The 18,668-nt window shown below is 36.1% G+C and overlaps 1 protein-coding gene across 36 annotated transcripts in view; it reads right to left on the reverse strand.

Annotated features, from left to right (window-relative positions):
- Positions 1-18,668, reverse strand: part of DZIP3 (DAZ interacting zinc finger protein 3) — a 133,756-nt gene that overhangs the window by 46,116 nt on the left and 68,972 nt on the right. For 18 of the 36 annotated variants that reach the window (XM_086407454.1, XM_086407446.1, XM_086407375.1 and 15 more), the window contains 5 exons: positions 18,099-18,175; positions 15,829-16,446; positions 13,949-13,981; positions 12,759-12,928; positions 11,886-11,930 (listed from right to left, as the gene is read on the reverse strand). In XM_086407454.1, the coding sequence (XP_086263580.1) occupies positions 11,886-11,930; positions 12,759-12,928; positions 13,949-13,981; positions 15,829-16,446; positions 18,099-18,175 (943 nt within the window). The remainder of the gene's footprint in view (positions 1-11,885; positions 11,931-12,758; positions 12,929-13,948; positions 13,982-15,828; positions 16,447-18,098; positions 18,176-18,668) is intronic. The other 18 variants (XM_086407570.1, XM_086407525.1, XM_086407504.1 and 15 more) reach the window with 2 other exon arrangements.

Raw genomic sequence — 18,668 nt, forward strand, 5'->3', positions numbered from 1 at the left:
TCGCCAAACACCTCATCACCTGAGCTGCTCGGACCTGGGAAGAGCACAAAATGCAGGCCCAACAGAGTCTGCGCCTCTGAGGACTACCCGAGTGCCTGAACCTGAGCGGCTTGGACCTGGGAGGTACATGCAGCCCAGGGCCGGCCTCGGATTGTTCTCGGCGAAACAACCTAGAGCCTGAGCAGTGTGGGCAGGGAGGCTACATGCGCCGTGAGTGGGGGCAGACCCAGTGTGGCTGAGGCACTGCGAGCGCACGCCAGTGTTATTTGTTTGCAGCATCCCTCCCTCCCTCCCCACAGCATGACTGAACAAATGAGCCTAAAAAAAAAAAAAAAGTTTCCCCCACCGTCCCCTTTGTGTCAGGGCGGAAGCCAGACACTGAAGAGACCCGCAAACAGAAGAAGTTATAACAGAGGGAAACGCCTTGGAAGCTACAGGCAATAGATTAAAACCCCGTGGTTACTACGGACTACATAGGAAGGGGCCTATAGATATTGAGAAATATAAGTTGGACCAAGGAACTAGCCAAAAATGAACTGAACCCACCATACAACAAAACCAGAGAAAGTCCTAGATATATTTTTACTATTTTTACGATCATTCTTTCTTTCTTTCTTTTTTAATTAAAAAAAATTTTTTTTAAGTCCTCTATTGTTCCTTTAATTTTCACTTTTATAACCTATTACTTTGCAAAAAAAAAAAAAGACCCTATTTTTTTCTTCTTCAGCAAACTTCATATATATGTATTTTATAATTTTTTGACCTTGTTTTTTTTTTTCCTTCTTCTTTTCTTTAACATTGTATTTTTGAAATTCCAAACTCTACTCTAGTTTTTAAATTTTAGCTTTTTGGTATATGTTATCAATTTTGTACCTACAGTTTTTTTTATAATTTCTGTGACTTTTTTTTTTTTTTCTGTTTAATTCTCTTCTTCTTTTATATAACATTGTATATCTGAAATTTCAAACTCTACTCTAGATTTTTAATTTATGCTTTTTGGTATTTGATATCAAATTTGTACCTGTATTTTCTTTATAATTTTTGCGACATTGCTTTTGTTTGTTTCTTTTCTCTCTTTATGTTTCTTCTTCCTTTTTTTTAACATTGTATTTTTGAAATTCCAAACTCTACTCTAGATTTTTAATTTTTGCTTTTTGGTATTAGTTATCACTTTTGTACCTGTATTTTCTTTATAATTTTTGTGACCTTGTTTGTTTTTCTTTGTTCGTTTTTTCTCTCTTTCTTTTCCTTCTTTTCTTTAACATCGTATTTTTGAAATTCCAAACTCTACTCTAGATTTTTAATTTTTGCTTTTATGTATTTGTTACCAATTTTGTACCTTTAAGAACCCAATGTTCAGGACCCATTTTTCACTACGGAGCGAGATTACTGGCTTGACTACTCTCTCTCCCTTTGGACTCTCCTTTTTCTCCACCAGGTCGCCTGTGTCTCCTCCCTAACCCCTCTCTACTCTACCCAACTCTGTGAGTTTATGTGTGTTCCAGATGGTGGAGAACACTTAGGGAACTGATTACTGGCTGGATCTGTCTCCCTCCTTTTCATTCCCCCCTTTTATCCCTCAGGCCACCTCTGTCTCCTTCCTCCTTCTTCTCTTCTCTGTGTAACTCCGTGAACATCTCTGAGTGGTCCAGTTGTGGAGTGCACATAGGAAGTGACTACTGGCTACCGCACTCTCTCCACTATTGATTCCACCTCATCTCATTTGGGTCACCTCTAACTCCCTCCTCCCTCTTCTCTTCTCCATGTAATGCTGTGAACCTCTCTGAGTGACCCTCACAGTAGAGAAACCTTTCATCTTTAATGTAGATGTTTTATCAATGGTGCTGTATAGAAGGAGAAGTTTTGAAACTACTGTAAAAATAAGACCGATAACTGGAAGCAGGAGGCTTAAGTCCAAACCCTGACTCCAGGGAACTCCTGACTCCAAGGAACATTAATTGACAGGAGCTCATCAAATGCCTCCAAACCAACACTGAAACCAAGCACTACACAAGGGCCAATAAGTTCCAGGGCAAGACATACCAAGCAAATTCCCCAGCAACAAAGGAGCACAGCCCTGAACTTCAAGATACAAGCTGCCCAAAGTCACCCCAAAATCATAGACATCTCATAACTCATTACTGAACACCCACCAGAACACCGACACAAGCTTCCCTAACCAGGAAACCTTGACAAGCCACCTGTACAAACCCACACACAGCGAGGAAACGCCACAATAAAGAGAACTCCACAAACTGCCAGAATACAGAAAGGACACCCCAAACTCAGCAATTTAAACAAGATGAAGAGACAGAGGAATACCCAGCAGATAAAGGAACAGGATAAAAGCCCACCAAACAAAACAAAAGAGGAAGAGATAGGGAATCTACCTGATAAAGAATTCCAAATAATGATAGTGAAATTAATCCAAAATCTTGAAATCAAAATGGAATCACAGATAAATAGCTTGGAGACTAAGATTGAGAAGATGCAAGAAAGGTTTAACAAGGACCCAGAAGAAATAAAAGAGAGTCAATATAAAATGAATAATGCAATAAATGAAATTAAAAACACTCTGGAGGCAACAAATAGTAGAATAACAGAGGCAGAAGATAGGATTAGTGAATTAGAAGATAGAATGGTAGAAATAAATGAATCAGAGAGAATAAAAGAAAAACGAATTAAAAGAAATGAGGACAATCTCAGAGACCTCCAGGACAATATTAAACGCTACAACATTCGAATCATAGGGGTCCCAGAAGAAGAAGACAAAAAGAAAGACCATGAGAAAATACTTGAGGAGATAATAGTTGAAAACTTCCCTAAAATGGGGAAGGAAATAATCACCCAAGTCCAAGAAACCCAGAGAGTCCCAATCAGGATAAACCCAAGGCGAAACACCCCAAGACACATATTAATCAAATTAACAAAGATCAAACACAAAGAACAAATATTAAAAGCAGCAAGGGAAAAACAACAAATAACACACAAAGGAATTCCCATAAGGATAACAGCTGATCTTTCAATAGAAACTCTTCAAGCCAGGAGGGAATGGCAAGACATACTTAAAATGATGAAAGAAAATAACCTACAGCCCAGATTATTGTACCCAGCAAGGATTTCATTCAAGTATGAAGGAGAAATCAAAAGCTTTTCAGACAAGCAAAAGCTGAGAGAATTCTGCACCACCAAACCAGCTCTCCAACAAATACTAAAGGATATTCTCTAGACAGGAAACACAAAAATGGTGTATAAGTTCGAACCCAAAACAATAAAGTAAATGGCAACGGGATCATACTTATCAGTAATTACCCCTTAAACGTAAATGGGTTGAATGCCCCAACCAAAAGACAAAGACTGGCTGAATGGATACAAAAACAAGACCCCTACATATGTTGTCTACAAGAGACCCAACTCAAAACAGGGGACACATACAGACTGAAAGTGAAGGGCTGGAAAAAGATTTTCCATGCAAATAGGGACCAAAAGAAAGCAGGAGTAGCAATACTCATATCAGATAAAATAGACTTTAAAACAAAGGCTGTGAAAAGAGACAAAGAAGGACACTACATAATGATCAAAGGATCAATCCAAGAAGAAGATATAACAATTATAAATATATATGCACCCAACATGGGAGCACCACAATATGTAAGACAAATGCTAACAAGTATGAAAGGAGAAATTAACAATAACACAATAATAGTGGGAGACTTTAATACCCCACTCACACCTATGGATAGATCAACTAAACAGAAAATTAACAAGGAAACACAAACTTTAAATGATACAATAGACCAGTTAGACCTAATTGATATCTATAGGACATTTCATCCCAAAACAATGAATTTCACCTTTTTCTCAAGCGCACATGGAACCTTCTCCAGGATAGATCACATCCTGGGCCATAAAGCTAGCCTTGGTAAATTCAAAAAAATAGAAATCATTCCAAGCATCTTTTCTGACCACAATGCAGTAAGATTAGATCTCAATTACAGGACAAAAACTATTAAAAATTCCAACATATGGAGGCTGAACAACACGCTGCTGAATAACCAACAAATCACAGAAGAAATCAAAAAAGAAATCAAAATTTGCATAGAAATGAATGAAAATGAAAACACAACAACCCAAAACCTGTGGGACACAGTAAAAGCAGTCCTTAGGGGAAAGTTCATAGCAATACAGGCACACCTCAAGAAACAAGAAAAAAGTCAAATAAATAACCTAACTCTACACCTAAAGCAACTAGAAAAGGAAGAAATGAAGAACCCCAGGGTTAGTAGAAGGAAAGAAATCTTAAAAATTAGAGCAGAAATAAATGCAAAAGAAACAAAAGAGACCATAGCAAAAATCAACAAAACCAAAAGCTGGTTCTTTGAAAGGATAAATAAAATTGACAAACCATTAGCCAGACTCATCAAGAAACAAAGGGAGAAAAATCAAATCAATAAAATTAGAAACGAAAATGGAGAGATCACAACAGACAACACAGAAATACAAAGGATCTTAAGAGACTACTATCAACAATTATATGCCAATAAAATGGACAACGTGGAAGAAATGGACAAATTCTTAGAAAAGTACAACTTTACAAAACTCGACCAGGAAGAAATAGAAAATCTTAACAGACCCATCACAAGCACGGAAATTGAAACTGTAATCAAAAATCTTCCAGCAAACAAAAGCCCAGGTCCAGATGGCTTCACAGCTGAATTCTACCAAAAATTTAAAGAGCTAACACCTATCCTGCTCAAACTCTTCCAGAAAATTGCAGAGGAAGGTAAACTTCCAAACTCATGCTATGAGGCCACCATCACCCTAATACCAAAACCTGACAAAGATGCCACAAAAAAAGAAAACTACAGGCCAATATCACTGATGAACATAGATGCAAAAATCCTTAACAAAATTCTCGCAACCAGAATCCAGCAACACATTAAAAAGATCATACACCATGACCAAGTGGGCTTTATCCCAGGGATGCAAGGATTCTTCAATATCCGCAAATCAATCAATGTAATACACCACATTAACAAATTGAAAAATAAAAACCATATGATTATCTCAATAGATGCAGAGAAAGCCTTTGACAAAATTCAACACCCATTTATGATAAAAACTCTCTAGAAAGCAGGAATAGAAGGAACATACCTCAACATAATAAAAGCTATATATGATAAACCCACAGCAAACATTATCCTCAATGGTGAAAAATTGAAAGCATTTCCCCTAAAGTCAGGAACAAGACAAGGGTGCCCACTTTCACCATTACTATTCAACATAGTTTTGGAAGTTTTGGCCACAGCAATCAGAGCAGAAAAAGAAATAAAAGGAATCCAAATTGGAAAAGAAGAAGTAAAACTCTCACTGTTTGCAGATGACATGATCTTCTACATAGAAAACCCTAAAGACTCCACCAGAAAATTACTAGAACTAATCAATGACTATAGTAAAGTTGCAGGATATAAAATCAACACACAGAAATCCCTTGCATTCCTATACACTAATAATGAGAAAACAGAAAGAGAAATTAAGGAAAAAATTCCATTCACCATTGCAACGGAAAGAATAAAATACTTAGGAATATATCTACCTAAAGAAACTAAAGACCTATATATAGAAAACTATAAAACACTGGTGAAAGAAATCAAAGAGGACACTAATAGATGGAGAAATATACCATGTTCATGGATTGGAAGAATCAATATAGTGAAAATGAGTATACTACCCAAAGCAATTTATAGATTCAATGCAATCCCTATCAAGCTACCAACAGTATTCTTCACAGAGCTAGAACAAATAATTTCACAATTTGTATGGAAATACAAAAAACCTCAAATAGCCAAAGCGATCTTGAGAAAGAAGAATGGAACTGGAGGAATCAACCTACCTGACTTCAGGCTCTACTACAAAGCCACAGTTATCAAGACAGTATGGTACTGGCACAAAGACAGAAATATAGATCAATGGAACAAAATAGAAAGCCCAGAGATAAATCCACGCACATATGGACACCTTATCTTTGACAAAGGAGGCAAGAATATACAATGGATTAAAGACAATCTCTTTAACAAGTGGTGCTGGGAAAACTGGTCAACCACTTGTAAAAGAATGAAACTAGAACACTTTCTAACACCATACACAAAAATAAACTCAGAATGGATTAAAGATCTAAACATAAGACCAGAAACTATAAAACTCCTAGAGGAGAACATAGGCAAAACACTCTCTGACATACATCACAGCAGGATCCTCTATGACCCACCTCCCAGAATATCGGAAATAAAAGCAAAAATAAACAAATGGGACCTAATTAACCTTAAAAGCTTCTGCACATCAAAGGAAACTATCAGCAAGGTGAAAAGACAGCCTTCAGAATGGGAGAAAATAATAGCAAATGAAGCAACTGACAAACAACTAATCTCAAAAATATACAAGCAACTCCTACAGCTCAACTCCAGAAAAATAAATGACCCAATCAAAAAATGGGCCAAAGAACTAAATAGACATTTCTCCAAAGAAGACATACAGATGGCTAACAAACACATGAAAAGATGCTCAACATCACTCATTATCAGAGAAATGCAAATCAAGACCACTATGAGGTACCATTTCACACCAGTCAGAATGGCTGCGATCCAAAAGTCTACAAATAATAAATGTTGGAGAGGGTGTGGAGGAAAGGGAACCCTCTTACACTGTTGGTGGGAATGCAAACTAGTACAGCCACTATGGAGAACAGTGTGGAGATTCCTTAAAAAACTGGAAATGGAACTGCCTTACGATCCAGCAATCCCACTGCTGGGCATACACACTGAGGAAACCAGAAGGGAAAGAGACACGTGTACCCCAATGTTCATCGCAGCACTGTTTATAATAGCCAGGACATGGAAACATCCTAGATGCCCATCAGCAGATGAATGGATAAGAAAGCTGTGGTACATATACACAATGGAGTATTACTCAGCCATTAAAAAGAATACATTTGAATCAGTTCTAATGAGGTGGATGAAACTGGAGCCTATTATACAGAGTGAAGTAAGCCAGAAGGAAAAACACCAATACAGTATACTAACGCATATATATGGAATTTAGAAAGATGATAACAATAACCCTGTGTACAAGACAGCAAAAGTGATGCTGATGTATGGAACAGTCTTATGGACTCTGTGGGAGAGGGAGAGGGTGGGAAGATTTGGGAGAATGGCATTGAAACATGTAAAATATCATGTATGAAACGAGATGCCAGTCCAGGTTCAATGCACGATACTGGATGCTTGGGGCTAGTGCACTGGGACAACCCAGAGGGATGGTATGGGGAGGGAGGAGGGAGGAGGGTTCAGGATGAGGAGCACATGTATACCTGTGATGGATTCATTTTGATATTTGGCAAAACTAATACAATTATGTAAAGTTTAAAAATAAAATTAAATTTAAAAAAATCCATAAATAGTTGCTGACTTTATAAGAAATTTTTAATATTACTAGTGTATAAATTTTGAAGTAGTGATTACATTATTTCTGCTTGTGTTTATTCCGTTTAATTTCAATTTGACACAGGAGTGGGCTTTCCATTTAGCTAAAATTGACAATCTGAGTATTATCATATTTTAATCCTTTGGAAGTAAGGAAGATATACACTGTAACTCTTGGAGTTTGGATCAGTGGTCTGATAGCTGTAGATATATTTGATCAGTCTTACACTGTATTAGACCTGGAACTTACCAATATTTTGGCAAAAATGAAAAACATCAGCTAAACCAATTTACAAGGCTGTGTTTTACTAGATAAGAACTGTCTAAAAACAAGGAAAAAATATTTATACTCATGTGTTTTAAAAACATAATTTAATTTTTAAAATTTAATTTTAAGATAACTTTCAATAAATATGAAAATGATATTGATATTTTACTGATCCAATTAGCATAAAAATCTTTATCTTGTTCTTGACTTTAATAAGTATTTTGTAAATTTACCTTCATTGTGTAAAATTTCATTTATGACTAAAGTTTGTGTATATACATAATGTAAATTCATGTATAATAAGATGAATTTGCAGTTGGGCAAATACTTTCACTCTGTTTATAATTTAATCTAGACTTTATGTTTCAAGCCAGAAATAATAAAAAAATCATCTTGAGTCCAAATCCACTGAAATGTACAAGAGTGAACCAAACTGTAAAGTATGGACTCTGGGTAATTATGATCTATGGATGCAGGCCCATCAGCTGTAACAAATGTAACACTATGCAAGGGGATGTTGGTTGTGAAGAGGCTACATGCATGTTTGGAGTAAGAAAGTATATGGGAGATCTCTGTAACTTTCAATTTTGCTCTGAATCAAAAAATTGCTCTAAAATTATTAATACAGTCTTGATTTAAAAAATTAAGCCAATAAAAAAATACTCTTGACTTTCTCTTGTAATTTTTTAAGCTATTAAGAGACTTCTTGCTAAAACTGCTACAGACTGTAACTTGCTCATTTTACAACTCTCAAACAACAGGAAGAGGCATAAAAGAAGCTTCTTGGGTTTGTACCATTTTAGTACATTATTGCATTGTTGGCAGAGTCTTAGATACAGAGGAGAAAATCAAGATTTCTTAGGATTTGAAAAATGCTTCTGAACTTATCTGTAGAAATATGAAAAGAAGCTGTTTTTAAAACAGAGTAGGTATTTTTAAAATGAAAGTGATATGCAGAAATTAATGAAATTTCAAAGTGATTAATTCAATTTATTTATTTATATATTTAAATGTATATATTATGATTTAGAGAAGTAAAATAGGGTATATTATAAATTTAAATCATTTTCAGAATCTAACATATATAGACTTCTCTATAATCATATATTCAATAAGCTATGAACATTTATAAGTCATTTGTGCTACTTGTCTACTTGAACTAGTTTTAAGTTCTATTAACAGTAGAACCAGGTAGATTCCCTATCTCTTCCTCTTTTGTTTAGTTTGGTGGGCATTTATCCTGTTCCTTTATCTGCTGGGTATTCCTCTGTCTCTTCATCTTGTTTAAATTGCTGAGTTTGGGGTGTCCTTTCTGTATTCTGGCAGTTTGTGGAGTTCTCTTTATTGTGGCTTTTCCTCGCTGTGTGTGGGTTTGTACAGGTGGCTTGTCAAGGTTTCCTGGTTAGGGAAGCTTGTGTCGGTGTTCTGATGGGTGGAGCTGTATTTCTTCTCTCTGAAGTGCAATGAAATGTCCAGTAATGAGTTATGAGATGTCTATGGTATTGGGGTGACTTTGGGCAGCTTGTATTTTGAAGCTCAGGGCTGTGTTCCTCTGTTGCTGGAGAATTTGCTTGGTATGTCTTGTCCTGGAACTCGTTGGCCCTTGTGTGGTGCTTGGTTTCAGTGTCGGTTTGGAGGCGTTTGATGTCAAATAATGTTCCTTGGAGTCAGGAGTTCCCTGGAGTCAGGGTTTGGACTTAAGCCTCCTGCTTCCAGTTATCGGTCTTATTTTTACAGAAGTTTCAAAACTTCTCCTTCTATACGCACCATTGATAAAACATCTACGTTAAAGATGAAACGTTTCTCTACTGTGAGGGTCACTCAGAGAGGTTCACAGCGTTACATGGAGAAGAGAAGTGGGAGGAGGGAGTTAGAGGTGACCCCAATGAGATGAGATGGAATCAATAGTGGAGAGTGGGGTAGCAGTAGTCACTTCCTTATGTGCACTCCACAACTGGACCACTCAGAGATGTTCACGGAGTTATACAGAGAAGAGAAGAAGGAGGAAGGAGACAGGTGGCCAGAAGGATAAAAGGGGGGAATGAAAAGGAGGGAGACAGATCCAGCCAGTAATCAGTTCCCTAAGTGTTCTCCACCATCTGGAACACACAGAAATTCACAGAGTTGGGTAGAGTAGAGAGGGGTTAGGGAGGAGATACAGGCGACCTGGTGGACAAAAAGGAGAGTCCAAAGGGAGAGAAAGCAGTCAAGCCAGTAATCTCGCTCCGTAGTGAAAAATGGGTCCTGAACATTGGGTTCTTAAAGGTAAAAAATTGGTAACAAATACATAAAAGCAAAAATTAAAAATCTAGAGTAGAGTTTGGAATTTCAAAAATACAATGTTAAAGAAAAGAAGAAGGAAAAGAAAGAGAGAAAAAACGAACAAAGAAAAACAAACAAGGTTGCGAAAATTATAAAGAAAATATAGGTACAAAATCGATAACTAATACCAAAAAGCAAAAATTAAAAATCTAGAGTAGAGTTTGGAATTTCAAAAATACAATGTTAAAAAAAAGGAAGAAGAAGCATAAAGAGAGAAAACAAACAAACAAACAAAAACAAACAATGTCACAAAAATCATAAAGAAAATACAGGTACAAAATTGATATCAAATACCAAAAAGCGTAAATTAAAAATCTAAAGTAGAGTTTGGAATTTCAGATATACAATGACCCACCTCCCAGAATATTGGAAATAAAAGCAAAAATAAACAACTGGGACCTAATTAACCTTAAAAGCTTCTGCACATCAAAGGAAACTATTAGCAAGGTGAAAAGACAGCCTTCAGAATGGGAGAAAATAGCAAATGAAGCAACCGACAAACAACTAATCTCAAAAATATACAAGCAACTCCTACAGCTCAACTCCAGAAAAATAAATGACCCAATCAAAAAATGGGCCAAAGATCTAAATAGACATTTCTCCAAAGAAGACATACAGATGGCTAACACATGAAAAGATGCTCAACATCACTCATTATCAGAGAAATGCAAATCAAAACCACTATGAGGTACCATTTCACACCAGTCAGAATGGCTGCGATCCAAAAGTCTACAAATAATAAATGTTGGAGAGGGTGTGGAGAAAAGGGAACCCTCTTACACTGTTGGTGGGAATGCAAACTAGTACAGCCACTATGGAGAACAGTGTGGAGATTCCTTAAAAAACTGGAAATAGAACTGCCTTATGATCCAGCAATCCCACTGCTGGGCATACACACTGAGGAAACCAGAAGGGAAAGAGACACGTGTACCCCAATGTTCATCACAGCACTGTTTATAATAGCCAGGATATGGAAGCAACCTAGATGTCCATCAGCAGATGAATGGATAAGAAAGCTGTGGTACATATACACAATGGAGTATTACTCAGCCATTAAAAAGAATACATTTGAATCAGTTCTAATGAGGTGGATGAAACTGGAGCCTATTATACAGAGTGAAGTAAGCCAGAAGGAAAAACACCAATACAGTATACTAACGCATATATATGGAATTTATAAAGATGGTAACAATAACCCTGTGTACGAGACAGCAAAAGAGACACTGATGTATAGAACAGTCTTATGGACTCTGTGGGAGAGGGAGAGGGTGGGAAGATTTGGGAGAATGGTATGGAAACATGTAAAATATCATGTATGAAACGAGATGCCAGTCCAGGTTCGATGCACGATACTGGATGCTTGGGGCTGGTGCACTGGGACGACCCAGAGGGATGGTATGGGGAGGGAGGAGGGAGGAGGGTTCAGGATGGGGAACACATGTATACCTGTGGTGGATTCATTTTGATATTTGGCAAAACTAATACAATTATGTAAAGTTTAAAAATAAAATTAATTTAAAAAAAAAAAAAAAACAGTAGAACCAGGCTTCCCTGGTGACTCAGTGGTAAAGAATCTGCCTGTCAATGTAGGAGATGCGAGTTTGATCCCTGGGTTGGGAAGATCCCCTGGAGAAGGAAATGGCAACCCATTCCAGTATTATTGCCTGGGAAATCCCATGGACAGAGGAGCCTGGCGGGCTACAGTCCATGGGGTCAGCAAAAGAGTCAGGTACAACTTAGCAACTAAACAACAGTAAAACCATGTATTAAACCTAACTGTTCATAATCAGACATTCCTTCATTTTAATGCCACTTACCTTTTTATTCTTGGTCTTTTTCTTTTTCTTTGGTTTACTCTTAACCTGATAGGTAAGAAATACATCTATTTAATATGCAATTCAAACTGTACAATGGATTATTTTGCAAAATGTATTTCCTCTAACCACTTGGAATTTTATCTTCTAAAATAGATCATAGTTTCCTCTAGATTCTATGGAACATTAGTTTCATTTTAATTTCAATCTCAGTTTTCTGCTTGAGAAATCACTGATGTATAAAGGAACAATATATAACATTGATGAGTAGGCCACTGAAAAGAGCTCAGAGGTCTTCACTTGCACATGTGCATGTATGACTAACAAAGGTGTGTGTGTGTGCATGCATGTAAGACTAACAAAGGAAGAAGGCACCTTAAAAAATCAACATATTCAGGTCCATAAGATGAAAAACTAAGCCTAAAAAGAATTTAGTGACCACATATTAACTGCTACCACTTATCTGTAAAGAAATACATCCTGGATGATTTTAATTCTACCTCTGTGTAAATAGTATTGAAATATCCCTGTTTTCTCTTCCTTTCTCTCTCCTTCTATTCCCTACTATGCTTTCTTCTACTTTCTGCTAACCTTCCATATTCACTCCACCATTTAGGATGAATAAACATGTTCGGAAATCTAGCACAGTGCCTGGCACATAATAAGTGTTCAATAAATGCTGTCAAAAATACATGATTAAGGCAGGGAAGATTGTAGAAGAAAGTACTGGGAAAAGAACTATTCCAATTCAAGCTCTGCATAAACAATATGATAATATAAAGTAAGACTATCTAGGATTCTTTAAGAACAGAACATGTAACAAACTAAAAGCCTTGATTAAGTTCTTCTAATTCAAATATTAATGAGAGCTTATACTTCCTGGAGATCTTTAATAGATTCTGTTGAAGATTCACTGAGTATCGATGCCCCATCTTTATTCATTTCTGCTAACTGTATTTCAGGGATTGATTTCACATTTATATTGTACTCCATAAGAGGTGGACTTAGTTCTTCTTCTTCATTTGGTAACTCTTCTACTTCAATACCTAAATATTAAAACCAAAACATTCAAAATCTGTATGCACATAATTTTATCTTTATCACTATTTTAAATATATTTACTCCCCCCATAACACCATCCCAGAAATAAAAATAGAAGACATCTTACTCTGTTCAAGTACTAAATGAAAATAAAATGTCTATTTATCAATGACCAAATAATAATAGGTACATATACTAGCCTGAAACCAATCAGTATGAACACAATGGTAAGATATTTTACTTTTATCTTAAGAAGACTATAGATATTAGATAATCTAGAACTTAAGTCAACCCTAAATATTAGCTTTTGAGTATCCTGACACTGACACTGTTAACACTGCAACTAGTATTATTTTAGGGCATAAATTTGAAACATAAAGAAAAGAAGGAAAAGTTCGATTTATTTTTTTCCCTTTTTTCCTTCTTTTTCATAACCAAAGGTTGTTAAAGGGTATCAGCCCCCTATTATGTAACTTCTTCTTTGACACCATGCTCCTTGATTGTGCTCCTTCCTTTGACTCATCACAATTGGTTCAAACAAAAGGCATGGTATTCCTTTCTTAAGTATAATTTTAGTTGCAGAATTTGAATTACATTTAAAAAAACCAACAGTACATAAATGAAAATCAAATAACTAGCAACTCATTACCTGGCAAAAAGTATATAGCTTAACAATGGATAGTTAACCAAATAAAAGCTACATAAGCTAACGAGTAGCATATATGATCAGGCAGAGCAAGCAAGCAAGCATTTTTGCCTGTTGAAGTGTCCTTTGTGTCAGAAGTTAAAATACTCTGTTAGGGTAAACTTCAGGGCACATATACTAAGAGGAAGGCAGGGTAAAAAGGCTCATACTAGATTCAGTTGATCAGTAGTGATTTGATCATATAATTTTCCAAACTTATAGTAAACACAGTTTATCATACAGTTTATTTGGGCCAAGTAAAAATCTACAGGTGCCCCTTAGCTACACAGGGTTGAAAGGTATTTAGTTATTTAGGTATTTGGTTTCTAAACATACTTACGTTGACTGCCTGTTATTGACTGTAGAGCAATTCCTATGATACATAAAGAAAAATTTTAGATGTATAATTGAAAATGCAACCAACAAATATCAGACTGAGAATAAGAAAAACCATAAAGTTTTTTTATATTGCACCAATAAATATAATTAAAAATAACCTTCACTCATGAATCCAGTTTAAACAAAGTATAATTTTTAGATTAAAACATAAATTTTATGTTATAAAGCTTATCTAATCCATGATTAGAGAAAGGAAAGTTAAAAAATATAGTTCATAATAATGTCTAGAACACCAGTACTTTAAACCAAGAAGCAAATTCTTACAATTGACAGTCTAAGGTCATGAAGTAATAATAGGTAATTATGAAGCAAATCTCCATTTTAAGTTTGAGCCTTTTTTTAAGCAAAATCCTGATAAGCAGCCCCTCTCCTTACCCATTAATATTTATTAAGCACCTATGATATATGAGGCTGTATTAGGCTCTAGAGTTTTAAAGGTGAAGAAAAAAGATAACCTTTATAGAGAGTTAGTGGGGACAATGGATATTAATCAGATACACAAAAGAAAACTACAACTGTAGTAACTACTAGGGAAGAATGATAAGATTCTAGGAAAGCCTCTATTAAAGAGACTTGACCAGTAAGCTCTACAGACTTCCAGAGTGAGAACTGAAATGCCTTGAATCTATCACTCAAAGCTCTTTCCCAAATATTACCTTTATTTTCTTAAGTTATTGTTATTTAAAATCTTAACAGAATAAATGCAAAAAAGAAAGCCTCTAATTTATAAGTTAATTTATAAGTCAAGGGTTTTTGCCTGACTTTCTTGTATCATCAAACTCAGCATTCTCTTCTTTCATGTTCAAAAACAGCTTTTAAAGGTTAAGCAGGAAAACACAATGGTATCCCAGAGCCTTAGCTAAAGGACTGGGATGGGGTCTAGCAATTATTTCTGAAGAAAATCTGGACCAGGTCAACAATTACTAGACTTGCAAAGCTGTATGTTTAAATAGCATCAGTGTAATCATCAGTTGCTCACCAGGTAGTATGACTAATAACTTGGGACCAGGAAAATGCAGCCAGAATAGCACAGTGAGGGTTTCAGTGATGCTGACATACGTTCACCTTCACCTTCCATGACAGCTGAGAAGCTATCCTGGAATGTGGAAAGGTGGTCTAAAGTCTTTCCCATAACAGACAGTGTCTGAGCATGGCCACTGTTGACTTTAGACACCTTGCATAAATGTTATCTGATTTTTAAGATTACCTATGACCAATGGAGAGCTAAACTTCTAAACTAAAAGTCACAGTTCTGATAGAAAGGTGAAACATGCACTCATGGTATTTACAAGAGCATTCTTGAAACACGCAGTACCTGTATTTCACGGTTTTAGGCATCCTTAATTTTGTAGAAGTGATAAAACTCCTCTACTTAAAAATCTTCAACAATTCCTTTATGAAAACACAAACTCCTCAGCGTGGCAAGAGAAATCCTCTTGAATTTATTCTATGAACTCTCCCCTATGTTAAACTCTGTATTGCCAAACTTTTTGTTCCTTGAATTATATTTCTATGTTTCTATACCTTTGTTCTTGTTTCCTTCTGAAATGTCCTTCTCCATCTTCTTCACTTGGCTAACTTTTACATTTAAGAATTCCTAAGATATTATATTCTCCAGAAAGCCTTTTTGGATTCTCTTAGACTATAATTTCCCATGGTATTTTGAAAACATCTCTAGTACTGTAATTACTACTAATGTCTTGATGAGTCTATTCTCTCAAGAATGTGAGCTCACTGAATCTCCTGGCCTTAGCAGTGTGTCTGACATATAGCAGACACTCACTGAAGGTTTACTAGCTTAGGTAAATAACTATTTTGTACCTTGCTGATAGCAGGATAACATCCTCTGGATGATTTCTGGTACTGGTATGCCTAGATAGATGGACAGTTGATGGTAATCAAGGGAGATATTCTCAATGGGATTCTCCTTCACTTTGTCAATATCTTCTTTTTTCATCCCAAGGCGCAGAAGAATATCTGAAACTTTTTTCCAAATTGAACTGAATTGTGACTCAGTGAGACCATTCATCAAAATCTCACTAAGGAGGATATCTCTGTATTTGCACAGCCTCAAGATGTCTGCAGACTTAGAGAGATCAGAAGGTGGTGGTTCCATATTCCAGCCTTTTTTGGGTGCAGGGAACACATTCAAATGTTTTATGAGAGCTAATAGAAGGTATAAGTCAAACTGTTTGGACTGTGGTAGCTCCTTGTTTGGGGGATAGAGCAGATGCCATGCTCCACCCAAAGGGTGATTGGTCCAAAGATGGTTGTAGTAGGGTTCCAGTACATTCTTGTGTATAAGAAGCTCTTTTCTCAAAAGAGGGGGTGGCAGAGCCTCATCAAATATTTGCCGAACAATGTCAGTACCAGAAACAATAATTATATGAAGCAGATGATAGAAATAATTATAATCAAGTTTGAAGATAGGCATTTCATCTGAAAATGAATTTTGAGAAGTCAAAAGATTCCACATTAATGTTCTTTTTCTATGTGGTTTCAGGTATTACATCCTAAGTTCATGTAGGACAGGCACTATTCCAAAAGAATAAAGTATATACTACAGAGCTTTGCCACAGCCAGTGCTCAATAAGCATGCTGCTATCTGTCTAGCTGTCAAAAAGTCAAAACAAAAACAGTATGTTCCAAGCAAAAGAAATCACAAAAACTCATCACCACAGAAGCCTTTCAACCGTTCAGTGTTTTGTTCAAATAAATGATCTGTGGCCACCAAATGGCATAAAAGTATTAGGCCTTTGAATATTTTGAAGACTGTCAAGAATGGTAATTGCCGGTGTTTAATTATACTTTATTTAGGCAATTACGTTTTACCTTAATCAGCATTGTCCAATAAAAATTTCTGTGGTGAAAATATTTTAAATTTCTGCTGTCCACTATCCAGTGAGAGTGGAAATGCTGCTTGTCTGACATAGGAATTGAATTTGAAACTTTATCTAATTTTAACGAGTTTAAATTTAAATAGCCACATATGGCTAGTGGCTACCTTATTAGAAAATGCAGAACTATATTAAGAAACGTAAAATGATTTAATGCCTTGCTCCTCAAAGTATAGTCCATTGACCAGCAACAGCAACTTCCACGTGGGAGCTGGCTAGAAATATAGAATCTCAGGTCTTAACCCAGAGTTACTGAATTGGCACCTACAGCACCTATAATTTAACAAAATCACAGATAGTTCAAACATATATTAAAGTTTGAGACACACCAATCTAATGAATCTCTTACTCTTATCTTCCCAAAAAATAAACTAATGACTAAGTAGGTGTTTCATCAATGAAGTGGAATGAGGCATGAGACTGAACTATTTGATATTTGATATTTTGAACTATTTGAACTATTTGATATTTTTTCTGGTTTAGTAGCACCTCCAAACGAGAAAGCAGACTGAGATGAATTAGAAAGTAATAAGAATATGGTATATGACAGTATATTTTTAAACTAATATTTATCATTATCCTTAATGAATGTGTGTTTCAAAAGATTTTTAAAGTAATATACTCTTGCTTGATATACTTGACATAAACTGTGGAGGCAAGCATGGTTACAAAGCAAATGACTCAAGGAGGAGCTTTCTCTGGGCTGCCAAATAAGCAGCTGGCTAGAATCAGGGACATCCCCAAACAAGAAGGAATGCCACGAGACTACACTTCCCTGGGGCCAGGAGACCTTAAGGTCTCCAAATGCTGAGCAGCTGGCATTTGTTAGCACACTCCTGAAGAGGTGGCACCATTTGGACTTTGAGCCCAAAATGTTCATTCTTTCCATTTCACCCTTTAACAGGGAATGCAGCAAAGAAGGAGAGGTTGGTAAGAAGATCAGATGAAGCTCAATCTCTATAGCCACAGTTATGCACTACCTCTCTGTAGAGGCAAGGTAATGTGATACCCGTACACCTGATATTTCTGTCAGTGAATTCCAGCCTAGACCAAGTGATGCTTGTTAGTATAAACCCCAGCCCATGAACGGCAAACATAAATAAACATATGGTTGTTAATGGCATGATACTTTACATAGAAAGTCAAATTTTTTAACACAGTTCTTAATAGCAGACATATGAAAGTAAAATATACCTTTTGTACCAAGTTTTAAACTGATCTTCGGTCTTATATCAGTATCAGTTATTTTCAGATGCATCAACTTTTTATAGCTGCAATTGGAAAAAAATAAGTTAAAAAAGTCAGTGAAGATTTTTGATATCAGCATGGCTAAGTCAGTGAGCACTTTCTTCTTCTACTCCTGGAAATAATTTAAAAGCAAAGGAGAAAACTGAATGAACAAATAAAAACACCAACAATAACAACCCTACAAGGCCATTTTCACTGGAATTCAGAGGCAAGTAGAATTGTTAGATTTCATACAAAAAGAATCACATGACTAACTTGTTTGCAAGAAGACTGTATGGTAGCAAAAAAATAGAAGTCTTTGCATTATAAAAAGTCAGCAAACCTGGAACTCCTCCCATATCCTCTTCCACCACAGAATCTTCTTACCAATAACTATTCTTAAAAAATTCATTTAATTAATTACTGCATGCATGCTCAGTCGCTCAGTCGTGTCTGACTCTTTGCAACCCTTTGGCCTGTAGCCCACCAGGCTGCTCTGTCCATGAGATTTTTCAGGCAGGAATATTGGAATGGGTT

This window comes from Bos grunniens, chromosome 1 (assembly GCF_055505025.1).
Source record: "Bos grunniens cultivar Pamir isolate PY7600 chromosome 1, Bosgru_T2T1.0, whole genome shotgun sequence".
Classification (NCBI taxonomy): domain Eukaryota; kingdom Metazoa; phylum Chordata; class Mammalia; order Artiodactyla; family Bovidae; genus Bos; species Bos grunniens.